This window comes from Peromyscus maniculatus, chromosome 3, assembly GCF_049852395.1.
Source record: "Peromyscus maniculatus bairdii isolate BWxNUB_F1_BW_parent chromosome 3, HU_Pman_BW_mat_3.1, whole genome shotgun sequence".
NCBI classification, from domain to species: domain Eukaryota; kingdom Metazoa; phylum Chordata; class Mammalia; order Rodentia; family Cricetidae; genus Peromyscus; species Peromyscus maniculatus.
Window position 1 is genome coordinate 53,029,664 of NC_134854.1, and position 13,580 is coordinate 53,043,243.

The 13,580-nt window shown below is 47.2% G+C and overlaps 1 protein-coding gene across 4 annotated transcripts in view; it reads left to right on the forward strand.

The window, feature by feature from the left end:
- The window catches only part of Atp6v0a4 (ATPase H+ transporting V0 subunit a4), an 86,819-nt gene that overhangs the window by 31,783 nt on the left and 41,456 nt on the right, over nucleotides 1–13,580 (forward strand). For 2 of the 4 annotated variants that reach the window (XM_076566507.1, XM_076566509.1), the window contains exons 2-5: nucleotides 7,218–7,351; nucleotides 8,440–8,518; nucleotides 8,796–8,890; nucleotides 12,764–12,889. In XM_076566507.1, the coding sequence (XP_076422622.1) occupies nucleotides 7,235–7,351; nucleotides 8,440–8,518; nucleotides 8,796–8,890; nucleotides 12,764–12,889 (417 nt within the window). In that variant the 5' untranslated portion in view covers nucleotides 7,218–7,234. Of the gene's footprint in view, nucleotides 1–4,250; nucleotides 4,667–7,217; nucleotides 7,352–8,439; nucleotides 8,519–8,795; nucleotides 8,891–12,763; nucleotides 12,890–13,580 lie in introns of those variants that run through there. The other 2 variants (XM_076566508.1, XM_076566510.1) reach the window with 2 other exon arrangements.

Sequence of the window (13,580 nt, forward strand, 5' to 3'; positions counted from 1 at the left end):
ATAGACTATATTATATGGACTATATTATATGGACTATATGCTGTGGACTATATGCTATGGACTATATTATATGGACTATATGCTGTGGACTATATGCTATGGACTATATTATATGGACTATATTATATGGACTATATGCTGTGGCAGGTTGGGCTGGATGGTCAGGGGGTGGAAGGAATATCATGTTAAATTGATGATGACCAGCACTCGGGAGGCGGAGCAGGAGGATCCCTGTGAATTCAAAGCCATCCTGCTCTACATAGAGAGTTCCAGGACAGCCAGGGCTACAAAGCAAGACCCTGTCTCAGCAAACAAACAAACAAAAACATCCCCCCCCTAAAAAAACCAACCAAAACCAGCAAAAAATTGACAAGGAAATCTGGGGAAGAGGTAAATTGGCCTCTCTGAATTGGGGAGCGGGGAGGGGAGAAGTTATGTGAAGATATTCATCTCACACACGACTGCTCACCCAAGGGTGACTTCAGCATAGGAGAGAGAGAGAGAGACAGAGAGACAGAGAATGTGTGTGTGTGTATGTGTGTGTGTGTGTGTGTGTGTGTGTGTGTGTGTGTGTGTGTGTGTTTGACAAGGCCTTGCTTTGTAGCCCAGACAGGCTTGGAACTCTTAAAATCTTTTTTTAAAAAAATAATTTATTAATTTTTATTTTATGTGCATTGATATTTTGCCTGAATATATGTCTGAGGGTGTGGGAACCCCTGGAACTGGAATTACAGACAGTTTTGAGCTGCCATGTGGGTGCTGGGAACTGAACCTAGGTCCTCTGGAAGAGCAGCCAGTGCTCTTAACCACTATGCCATCTCTCCAGCCCAGGCTTGGAACTCTTAATTCCCCATTACTACCTCCCAAATGCTGGGACTCTAAGTGGGCACTACCATGTCTGCCCAACAAACTGGCTCTTTTTACTCTTGCAAGCCTCATTTTAAGTGGCACCTCCTGATAGGCCCCCTCCCTGAGCTCTGACCTAACTATCTCTTCCATTCTCTGGAGCTGGCCATTCTCACACTGCATTTTCTACAACCTGAAGTTTCCTGCTAATTTAACACTCCAAGGGTGGCGGTATCAGCCTTCAGGACTCCTCACGTGGAGTTCAGCCTGCATCTGTTCCCTTTTGCAAATTCTGACCTCAGTTTTGGGACTTCGTTCCACTGAGTTTGGACTTATGGATATTTCTGTCCTGGAGGCGTAAAGGGTGTCTTAGTTGCTTTTCTACTGCCGTGAAGAGACACCATGACCAATGCAACTTATAAAAGAAAGCATTTAATTCGGGGCTCATGGTTCCGTAGGGTTAGTTCATGACCATCATGGCAGGGAGTGTGGCGGCAGGCAGGCAGGCGTGGTGCTGGAGAAGTAGCTGAGAGCTCACATCTGATCCCCAGGCACAAGTCAGAGAGAGAGAGAGAGAGAGAGAGAGAGCGAGAGAGAGAGAGAGAGAGAGAGAGCGAGAGCGAGCTATCAGGGAATGGCATGGGCTTTTGAAACCTCACAGCTCACCCCCAGTAAGACACCTCTTCCAACAAGGACACACCTCCAAACCTGTCCCAAACAAGTCCACCAACTGGGGACCAAGCATTCAAACATATGAGCCTATGGGGGCCATTCTTATTCAACCCAGCACAGAGGGCATGGTCAAGTTCTGTCTCTCAAGCTTCAGTGTCCATTTCCCAGACCTCAGAATGAGTTTTGTTCCCTCTGAGTCCCGGCCTCTACTGCTTCCAGTTAGAAACCACAGCTTCTTCTCAGCCTTCCCAAGCTTTCCACACTCTGTCCTCCCTGCTGCCTCCTGAAATGAAGTTCCATTTGTCATGCTTCTTAAAAAATGCTGCTAATTGGACCATGCACGGGCATCATGGGACTGACTGGCTAAATATCCATGCCTCAGATATTCTACTGGTTTCATTTCTGTGACTGTGGGGAAAAAAAAAAACAATATAAACACTGACTAACAACAACAACAACAACAGAACCAAAGAAACAAAAACCATAGAGGTAGAAATGATTTCTTGTGCTTACACTTCCAAGTTCCTCTCTATCATTTTGGGGACGTCAAGGGACTCAAGCAGCTGGTCATAACACATCCACAGTCAAGAGCAAACATAGAATAAACGTACCCTTGCTTGCTTTCATCTAGCTTTCTCCTGTCTTATATAAGATTCTCTGCCTAGGGAATGGTACCACCCACAATGGACTAGGTCTCCTACATCAATGAGACACCCCCTGACATGCCCACAGGGAACTTGATCTAAATAATTTTTCATTAACTTACTTTGTGAGAACCAAAGGTTCTTTTGTTGTTGTTAGCTTGTTGGTTTTATTTTGTTTTGTTTTGTTTTGTTTTTTGAGACAGGGACTCTCTGTGTAACAGCTCTGGCTGTCTTGGAACTCACTTTATAGACCAGGCTGGCTTCTAACTCACAGAGATCCTCCTGCCTCTGCCTCCCGAGTGCTGGGATTAAAGGAGTACATCACCACCGTCCAGCCCAAAGTTACATTTTAAGTTTTAATTACTATGCCTTAGAGATCCATAAAACAAAATGCCTCTGATTTGCAAGGCCCTTGCCCAAGGACAGATAGTTCCTGAAATGCTGGAGGCTATTGTTTATGGGAGATAACAAGCCACAAGTTTTCACTCCCCTAAACAAGTTTGTTTGACCTATCTGCAACGGATGTGCTTGATCATATGTGGGTGGGAGGTACATGGGCAGGGAATATGTCAGGCTGTACCCTTGCCCCAGATTGGATATAGTCAGGAGGTATGCAGACAGGAAGCACATCAGGATGTATGCTGGCCCTCATGGAAAATGCAGTGTATTATGGGTTTTGCCTTCTCAAGCCTCTGCAAACCTTGATTCAGGGTCATTTCCTGGGAACACGAGTATAGACCTGGCAGAGCCCATCCTCCTGGCCAGTATTTAACTAAAGCTTACTTTAAATTTGACTTTAAATTGTGGTAATGGTCTTATTTTTGACCGGTGGGATTAACAACTTCCAACTGATTCTAGGCTGTGTCAAGTTGATAGTTAAAGCCAGTGCAGACATCCCTGGCAGGGTATTTTATGTGAAAGAATTATCGCTGAATTTGAGGAGTGATCATGACTTTGTGTGTGTGTGTGTGTGTGTGTGTGTGTGTGTGTGTGTGTGTGTGTGTGTGTCTCTATGAAGGAATCTTTATCTTTTATAAGTATACACCATTGGGGGTGGGGATTTAGCTCAGTGGTAGAGCGCTTGCCCTGGATTCAGTCCTCAGTTCCGGAAAAAAAAAAAAAGTATACAACATGTTGACAGTATTTTGAAAGAAATTATATGTATATGGTATTAGCTTCAAAGTACTAATAATTAGAGGAGAGTGGAGTTTAGATGACACAAAATTCAAGTTGGAGTGGAGTGACATGTATCTGGAAGGTCCTTGTACTAACAGGTCTTTCTACTGTGACAGATATTTAAATGTTTTCCATAGGAAACAGTGGAAAACGAGCTGGGGATGTAGCTCAGATAGCAGAGTGCCTGTTTAGTATTCATGAAGTCCTGGGTTCAGTCCCCAGCACCATATAAACTAGGGGTGGTGGCACACGCCTGTAATCCCAGCACAGGGTGGGGTGGGGCAGGAGGGTCAGAAATTCTCCTAGATAGTAAGTTCAAGGCCAGCCTGGGCTATATGAGACCCTGTCTCAAACAATACACACACACACACACACACACACACACACACACACACACACACACACACACTGTAAAATGGATAAAAACAACAGCTAAAAACCACCTCCCATTTGAGGACCCAGTGGGTACATTTTACAGGGACCCTGGGTGGGTACACACCCACCTGGAAAAGCTGTTCTGGAAAGTTCATTCATATCAAGGCAGGCAGGTGGCTGTTGCAGTGGAAGCCTCTGAGCCCGGGAAACTTTCTGACTGGCTCTGTTCCTCTCATCACTCTGCAAAATAAATGTCAGCACTCCTAACTTGGCCGAATGGGAAGCTGGACTTCTCATGCTGGGTTTTTCTACGGCTTCACCTGTCTCTTTGCCTTTAGAAGTACAGTGTCTGGGAAAGTACTTAAGAGGGTGGTGAATGAGATACTTTGTTCTCTTCCAAAACTACTTCCTAATGTTATTTCATTCTTACTGTTTTGTGTAGTGTTGGGATCAAACCCAGGGCCTCCTACGTGCTAGGCATGTGCTCTACCAGTAAGCCACACCCCAGCCTCATTCTTGAGACTGAAGGAGTGTTTTGATTCGTGTAGGAGCTGAACTAGCCTGCTGTCTTCCTTGCCCTTCTAAGGCCCCCGGGAGGGAGCCCTTGTCCCCAACCTCAGTTCCCTGAGAGCAAGTTACCCCCCCAGAGGGTAATTTGGCAGTGGGGACTCAGGGTTGTCGCCGAGGGCGGGGCCCAGGTGGGGCCGGGTGGAGCAGGGCTGGCCGGTGTGGCAGGTTTGAGCTCACCTACTGCAGGATCTGTTGATACAACAGAGTGGCCTCTGGAGAGGGAGCTGGGACAGTGTGGAGGGGGAGAGGCTAGGCAGCCTCCCTGCCACCCGGGCCACTTGAAAGCCACTACTGACTGTGGCTGCTGCTGCTGCCGCCTCGGCTGCCGCTGGGCACTGCCTGCTCCAGGGTCCCCACTCAGAATCAGCTCCAAGGAAACTCAGGTGAGACAGGTCTTTGCATTGCGTTTTTTGGTCTGCGTGAAGCTAATGTCTTACGGTTCTGTGGACACGTTGCCTTGGTTATCAGACAGAAGAGTAAAAACCAAAAAAACTTTGATTCATTTTGGTGCCCAAAGGCAAAGTGTAGCTCCAGTTGGTGGATTTCTTTCTGGAGCATAGGGTAAGGAAAAGAAGTAAGTCGGGACATCATTTTTTGACAATTACTTTGTGATTAATGTTGAGCTCGCTCTATGCTAAACTGATGGGATAGTCCCAGCCTCAGGATTTTGTTGGCTCGTGGAGATACGGGGCACTTGTTAAGCAAGTCACTGACTGATAATCTGGCAGCAGACAGGAGGCAGGATAGTCAGGAAGGTTTGCTGGAAGAATGGAGGGATGATGGGGGTGTTGGATGGATGGTGCAGAGGAAAGATTGAGATCCCAGACTCAGCTGGGGAGCATGAGCAAAGGCCCTGGGGTAGGTACAGTATTACAGAGAAGGTAAGCACAGATGTGTGAGAGGGGAGTGAAGACAGATGAAGTGGAGAAGACAGAGGCCACATGGGAGGCCTTCTCTCAGCCTGCTCACGGGCTTTAGACTTTATCCTGCTGGGGTGACAGGCCCAGGGGCTGGCAGGTTGTGGTTCTGCCAAGTGTTAGGATGTGAAATCTGTGTAGAGGACAGCTGCTTTTCTAGGTTGACTTGAAGGAAAATGATGGAGGAAAGCAATGGGGACCCTTTGGGGACTCCCGTGGGAAACCAGTTTGTCGTGGACAGGCCCCCATCCCCTGCCCGCACTCACATGGACTCAGCATCTTTTTCTTAACCTGGGAAAGTGCCCTCCCCTCCCCCTCACAATCAGAAAAGAAGGTGACTTGGTGGTGGTCTAGGAACACAGATTGTGTGTGAGGGGGCCGTGTTTAGAACAGGTATAGCCCTCTAGATTCTCCAGGCCAAAAGGTGTCAGCCTGGGAGGCCTGGACATGGAGTCCAGGAGGAAGAGAGTGGGGGGGTCTCTCGTGGATGGAACCCGGGGAAGGGTCAAGGCTTGGCAAGCCATGGAGGAGAGGGATCCTGATCCCCCAGGATCTGGAGTTGAGTCTAGAGCTGTTCAGTGAAGTCAGGAAGGGATCTGCGGCCCCAGCCCTGGGGGGGCGGGGGGGTCACATGGAAACAAGAATAGAGGACTGTATGCCAGACACAGAGGAAAGGAGGCTGAGGACCTTAGGGCGGGAGTCCTGGACCTACAAACCAGAGGGGTTTCGTGGCTTGGGTTATGGGGTAAGATGAGGTAGCGGTGACGGGGATGAGACAGAAAGGTGACAGGAAGGGCAGTTTCTGTGTGTGTGTGTGTGTGTGTGTGTGTGTGTGTGTGTGTGTGTGTGCACTCATGTGTGTTGCGGGGACCTTCCTGGGTCTGATGTGTTATTTAGTGAAAACTTTGGGGCTCATTGAACCCTTTGCAAATCTGTTCTCTCTCTTTCTCACTTTCTCTCTATGTATGTATGTATGTATGTATGTATGTATATATGTATGCCTTTTATTGTTGGTGGTAGTTTTTGTCTTTCAAGATAAGGTTTCTCTGTGTAGCCCTGGCTCTGTAGACCAGGCTAGCCTTGAAGTCAGAGATCCACCTGCCTCTGTCTCCCTAGTGCTGGAATTAAAGTGCTACAGCCCCCAGCTCTCTTCCTCTACTTTGTGGTGTCTGGGATTGAACTAAATCAGGCCGGATGGCAAGCGCCTTTCTCCACTAAGCAATCTCCTGGCCCGTGATGAATGATTGGAGGTGGGGGAATGTTGAGTCACAAACATCACACGCCACACTTTGGAATGCATTGTCCCTGAGCATCGGGAAGGCTCCTTACGGTGTATGCCGAGTGGTTGGAAAGCAGCTGTGTGAGCCAGGGCCTTGGCTCCTTTTCTCTGCTTCACACCTGACCAGCTTTGGATGATGTCTCATCACCCAGCCTGAGCATCCCTTATCTGAAATGCTTGGCACCAGAACTTTTAGATTTCCATATTTACAACACACACACACACACACACGCACACGCACACGCACACGCACACGCACACGCACACACACACACTACACTATCTTGGATGTGGGATCCAAGTCTACATGCAAAACTCATCCATGTTTCACTTACACATTATGTACACACAGCTGGAGGGACATTTGCACCTTTTTTTTTTTTTCCCCAGAGCACATGTGTCGTAGCTGTGACCTAGCAGGTAAGGTTGGAGGGAGGGGACGGGGCGCTTTTTCCTTCCATGGCATCAGATTGGTGCTTCCAAGTTTCAGTTTGGGGTTATTCGGGTTTGTTGATGTTGGTTTATCTCCTTGTCTTTGTCTGTGTGTCTGTGTATGTGTGAGTGATGTCGTGGGCGCTGGGGATTGAACTAGACTGTGTTCACTGACCATATATGCCATGTCCGTACTCTTATCACTGAGCTATAACCCAGCTCTGATTTTTTTAAAATCCTAACTTGGATCATGCTAAGATTGTTATATATTTATTACCTTCAATCTCTCTCTCTTTTTTCCTTCAGATTAAGGCTGGGCCAACATGGCGTCTGTGTTTCGAAGCGAGGAGATGCGTTTATCCCAAGTGTTTCTCCAGGTGGAGGCTGCATATTGCTGCGTAGCTGAGCTGGGAGAGCTTGGCTTGGTTCAGTTCAAAGATGTAGGTGCTGCATTCTTCGGAGATAAGAGGAAGGTGGGGGTGGCAATAGATAGATAGCCCTTGCACAATGCTTCTGGGCAATCAACAAAACATTGTGCTGGAAGAGGGGCCCAGAGCTAGGATGGGTGGAATTCCATGGCTCTGACCTTCCGGCTAAGATGTCTCCTGACCTGCTCCTCCCATGCCTTCTCTAGGAATGTTTTGAAGCTGTAGTTTAATGGCCGTGTGTTTCAGTTTTTGCATAGCATCTCCACATGCTGGATCTAGGCAGTGAATACAGGATTACCAGTTTTCAAAACGACACCGAGTCTATTTTCTCTGACTAGAGGCAATGCATCCTGGAGTCAGCAGTTGCTTCTGACATGAGTTAACTGTACAGACACTCTAGGGATGGGCTATCTGGAATGTCGCTTCTCATGGGCCATTTATATCTTTGCCAAGCTTTTACTGAGTCCTATTTGGAAAATCAGTCCTTTATTTCCTCACCAAGGTCAAAGTCAAACTTCTGCTCCCTCATAGGAGGCCTGGATCTTGTCCTTTGCATTGCTAGTTAGCACAGCACCTGACCAAAGGCCTGTCCTCACTAACAATTTTTTAAAGATCTTACATTTTTATCACGAGTAGGTTGTGTGTCTGTGTGTGTCTGTGTGTGAGTGCAGGTGCTCATGAGGCCAGAGGCATTGGGTCCTCTGCAGCTGGAGCTCCCCGTGGCTGTGAGCTCCTGACTTGGCTGCTGGAAACCTAACTGGAAGAACAGCAAGTGCACTTAACCACTGAGCCCTCTCTCTAGGCCTAACATTTATTAGGCTAAGCTGACGGAGCGTTCCCCACAGCAAAAGTTGAATTCTCGTTGATGATCGGGAGGCACTCTGTAGACTGTACAGTGCTCAAGGTCCCCTCATATTCCTGACCCCACTGAGGAGTATGGGAATGGAGGGGGCAACTTGCTTGTAACTCACGTGTCTTGTGCACAGCCATATTTATTCCTAACACATTCCTAGCAACAATCCCCTCCTCCAGAAGGTACTGCAGTGATGAAGAGAAGACATTGGATCCCTAACATAAGCCTGTGGTTCCCCTTTCCTCAGCTAAATGCAAATGTGAACAGCTTCCAGAGGAAGTTTGTGAATGAAGTCCGAAGGTGCGAGTCACTGGAGCGCATCCTCCGTAAGTCCCTTTCCCCTCCCTGCCTAACGTGAACCAAAAGAGGGAACTAGTTTGTAGAACTCAGTTACCATGCTTGCTTGGCACAGCACGCTGCCATGCATTGTAATGCTTTCTGAGGTGGTCCCCAAGGCAGAGGGGATGGGAGGTTGGAGGCTGGACCCAGCTGCGGGGCAGGAGCTAGAGCAACCCCGAGAGCTCAGCTGGCCGGAGGCACCTGTTCTGCTGGACCCCCTGCTTCCATGTCCAGGAAGTCACCATCACCTGTGCTGTCCTTCAGGTTTTCTGGAAGATGAGATGCAGAATGAGATTCTAATCCAGATGCCTGAGAAGGAGCCAGAAACTCCTCTTCCCCGAGAAATGATCACCCTGGAGGTAAGAGCCTCACTTGACCATCTCCCCAGCTGAGGATGGTCAAGTGGCTTCCAGATCCTTTACATGTGAGCAAGTAGGTGATAGTTCCTTTTTGGGGTTACTTTGTGTCTGCACTGGATATATGCCGACTTGACACAAGCTAGAATCCTCTGAGAGGAGGGAGCCTCAGTTGAGAAAATGCCTCTGTAAGACTGGGCTGTAGGCAAGCCTGTAGAGCATCTTCTTAATTAGTGATGGATGTGGGAGGGTCCAGCCCATTGTGAGTGGAGCCATCCCTGGGCTGGTGGTCCTGGGTTTTATAAGAAAGCAGACTGAGCAAGCCATGAGAACAGGCCAGTAAGCAGCGCCCCTCCAGGGCCTCTGCATCAGCTCCTGCCTCCAGGTTCCTGCCCTGTTTGAGTTCTTGCCTTGAGTCCCCCAGTGAAGGACTATGCCGTGGAACTGTAAGCTGAAATGAACCCTTCCCTCCCTGGGTTGCTTTTGGTCCTGGTGTTTCATCACAGCAAAAAAAGCCCTAGCTAAGACTCTACCCTAGGAAAATCTCAGGGTCCAACTTCAGGGCCTCTTAGGCCAATGGAGGGGGAGCTGTTTTCCTTTCTCAACACAGCTCTGAGCAAGCTCACCCCATTCTGAAGGAAGATTTCTTTTGTGCACGGCAGTGAAGTCTTACCTATGCAGTGCCATAGGACAGGTGGGATGGGACGTGTTCCAGGTATGTGCCTGGCACAAAAACGTTTGTGAACTGGCTCTTTTCAGCTTAAAAAAAGTTCACCCAGCTGGACTCGGTGTGAGATGATTGGTTTAATTGACTGTTCTGTAAAATCTTCAGCTGTGCCAAGACAGGCAAATTCTAAGTTTCACCACTTCAAATTTAAAATATTTAGTTTTGTCTGACATTATACATTTGTTTTCAGGGGGCAGAGGGCAAGGGAACATTGTTATGGACACCCTTTCTTTTTAAAGAAAGGGGTATTGATTTTATATGCATGAGTGTTTGCATGTATGTATGTGCACCATGTGTGTGCCTGGTGCCTATGGAGGACAGAGGCCTTCGGATCACTTGGAACTGGAATTACAGTCGGTTGTAAGTCACCATGTGTGTGCTGGGAACTGAACCCGGGTCCTCCACAAGAGCAACAAATGCTGTTAACCAGTGAGCCATCTCTCCAGCCCCTGGATAGCCTTTCTGATGGTTTATTTTTAAATCTCTTTCTGGTAAGTGTGTCTCTTGGATAGGTTTAAACATATTGAGAATGACAGTCCTTTTATTTTATTTATTTATGGTTTGTTATTTTGGGGGGATTGGAGTCTCCTAAGCGGATCTCAAAGTTGACCACATAACAGATGACCTGGAGTTGCAGCGCCCCCTGCCTCCACCTCCAGGTCTAGCGTGGCAGAGACTCACTAGTCATGGTTCCTGACTCCACTCTTTAGGTTACCACCCACCACGTGACTGGAGACTGGGGAGATGGCTTGGTTGTTAAGGTGCTTGCTGCAAAAACACAGGGACCTGAGTTTGAGTCCCCATCATCCACATTAAAAAAAAAAAAAAAAGCGAGTCAGTGCTCTTGACCATGGAGCCGTCTCACTGGCCCCCACTTCTTGTCTTAACTTTTAAGATACCATGTTGCTACCGAAGTCAATTCATTTCTATAGTTGCAGTGGTTTTTTTTTTTTTTTTTTTTTTGGTTTTTCGAGACAGGGTTTCTCTGTGGAGCTTTGCGCTTTTCCTGGATCTCCCTTTGTAGACCAGGCTGGCCTTGAACTCACAAAGATCCGCCTGCCTCTGCCTCCCAAGTGCTGGGATTAAAGGCGTGCACCACCACCGCCCGGCTAGTTGCAGTGTTTTTGCTAATATGCTTTCTCTATTGAATTAAAATTTTTACTTTATGTGTGTGATTGTTTTGCCTGCATATATATCTGCACCGTGTGTCTGGTGCCTGTGGAGGTCAGAAGAGGGCATCACGTCTCTTGGGATGGAGTTACCGATGGTTGTGAATTGAGCTTTGGTCCCCTGCAAGAGCAGTAAATGCTCTTCACCACTGAGCCGCCTCTCTAGTCCTCTCTGTTGTATTTTTTTTTCCCAAGACAGGGTTTCTCTGTGTAGCCTTGGTTGTCCTGGAACTCAGTCTGTAGATTAGGTTGACCTCAACTCACAGAGATCCACCTACTTCTGTCTCCCGAGTGCTGGGATTAAAGGCGTGCGCCACCACTGCCCGGCTCTCCATTGTATTTTAAAGGTCTTTTTAGATAAGTGACCTTCCAGGTTTTTACATTAGTTGTTAAATTTCCTTCCCTCCCTCCCTCTCTCCCTCCCTTCCTCTCTCCCTTCCTCCCTTCCTTGACAGGGTCTCTCCATTATACAGCTCTGGCTATCTTGGAACTCACTATGTAGACCAGGCTGGCCTTGAACTCCCAGAGATCCACCTACTTCTACCTCTTTTTTTTTTTTTTTTTTTTTTTTTTTTTTTTTTGGTTTTTCGAGACAGGGTTTCTCTGTGTAGCTTTGCGCCTTTCCTGGAACTCACTTGGTAGCCCAGGCTGGCCTCATAGAGATCCGCCTGCCTCTGCCTCCCGAGTGCTGGGATTAAAGGCATGTGCCACCACCGCCTGGCTACTTCTACCTCTTGAGTGCTAGAATTCATGGTGTGAAACACCATGCCTGGCTGTTAAATTTCAATATTAAATTTACAAATTGTGCCTAGAATGTATTAGATCTCATCTATTGGGTTTTGAATTTGAATAGCTATATTTTTTTCACTTTCCAGATTTCTAATAGTTATCTTTTTATGTCTACCTGATTTTAAATTACTACATTTATTTATGCCTCTCAGTGAGTGTGTGTGTGTGTGCACGTGTGCACATGCCGTGATGTGCATGTAGAAGTCAGAGGACCACTTGCCGGAGCTGGTTTTCCCGTTCACTACGTGGGGCCTAGGGATGGGACTTGGGCTGTCAGGCTTGGCAGCAAGTGCCTTCACCTGCCGAGCCATCTTGCTGGCCCCCTACCTGCTTTATTACATTGTTGTTTAACCGGTTATTATTTTCTTATTTGTGAAGGTCACCCTCTCTTGCCTCTTTGAACATTCTTAAAAAAAAAAAAGAAAAGTTGTTTTTCCAGACTGTTCTGTGGAAGGTGATTTATTTTAACACATGTGATTTTGTGTGTGTGTGTGTGTGTGTGTGTGTGTGTGTGTGTGTGTATGTGTGTGTGTCCTGATTTGCTGGTGATTTTTCCCATCAGGTTTCATCACAAGCTTTATTCTTTTGTGTGTGTGCTCATTGGGGATTTTTATATAAATAAATTTTTATATTAAATAAATTGTGAATTTTTTTTGGCTCACTTCTGCCTTCCTGCCTTTTTCCCTCACCTTTCTCTTTTCTCTTGTCCCCATTTGGATCTTCAGATCTACATAGAACTGGGGAGTGGGAGGAGGTTGGGGGAGGAGAGAACACTCCTTCTTCTTCTTCTTCTTCTTTTTTTTTTTTTTTTTTTTTTTTTTTTTTTGCAATTTAACCATCATTACAGTGTGTTTGGGGCAGAATGAATTCCTAATGTGTAAAATTACTTTATTTTACCTTTTGGGGGTTCCAAAAGGTGGACAAGACACAATGGCTTCCTCATGAGCTGTGTCCATCCCTCGGAGTGCTTTTGAATTGTCTCTGTCAGAGGATGACACTCTGGACAGTGTCCCTCTGGCTTTTGCTACATTCTACAGGAATACTTGATTTATAGCTGACTGGAGCGCTCAGCTTCAACTGCATTTTGACATGGGGACCGCCTCTTTTGATGTCTAGTTATCAGTTATGGTTAATGTGTAGAATAAATGTCACAGCACATTTAACCCGGCTTATTTTTTCTCCCTGGCATAGAGTACTCTAGAGAAACTGGAAGGAGAGCTGCAGGAAGCCAACCAGAACCAGCAGGCTTTGAAGAAGAGCTTTTTGGAACTGACAGAACTCAAATACCTCCTAAAGAAAACCCAGGACTTTTTTGAGGTATTTTTTTGGGGTGGGGTGGGGTGGGGTTGATAAAGGGTTCTTTCCTCAGAGCCCCAAGTTTCTATTTTGAAGACTGGCTGGTCTGGGCTATGAATGAAGTACTTTGTTTCTTGGCCTGTGGCCAGGCCATCAGTGGAAGGGGGGGGCACACAGGTCATCAGTGAAGGGGGGGCACACAGGCCATCAGTGAAGGGGGGGCACACAGGCCATCAGTGAAGGGGGGGCGGGGCACACAGGCTCTCAGTGAAGGGGGGGGGTGTTGCTGGAGGGCTTCTCTCCAGGTTCCCCAAGCCCCCGCAGTCCCACAATTCACTTATAAAATAATCACTCAGACGCTTATATCACTTATAAACTGTATGGCCATGGCAGGCTTCTTGCTAACTGTTCTTTTATCTTAAATTAACCCATTTTTATAAATCTATACCTTGCCACATGGCTGGTGGCTTACCAGAGTCTTTACATGTTGCTTGTCCTGGCGGTGACTGCAGTGTCCCCCTCAGCCTTCTGCTTCCCAGAATTCTCCTCTCTCCTTGTCCCACCTACTTCCTGCCTGGCAACTTACTTCCTGCCTGGTCACTGGCCATCAGTGTTTTATTTATATAGAGCAATATCCACAGCAGGGGGGGGGGCAGTATTCCAGCAGCGACTCTGGTTCAAGTGAATTTAAAAAGATGATGGTGCCGAGGCC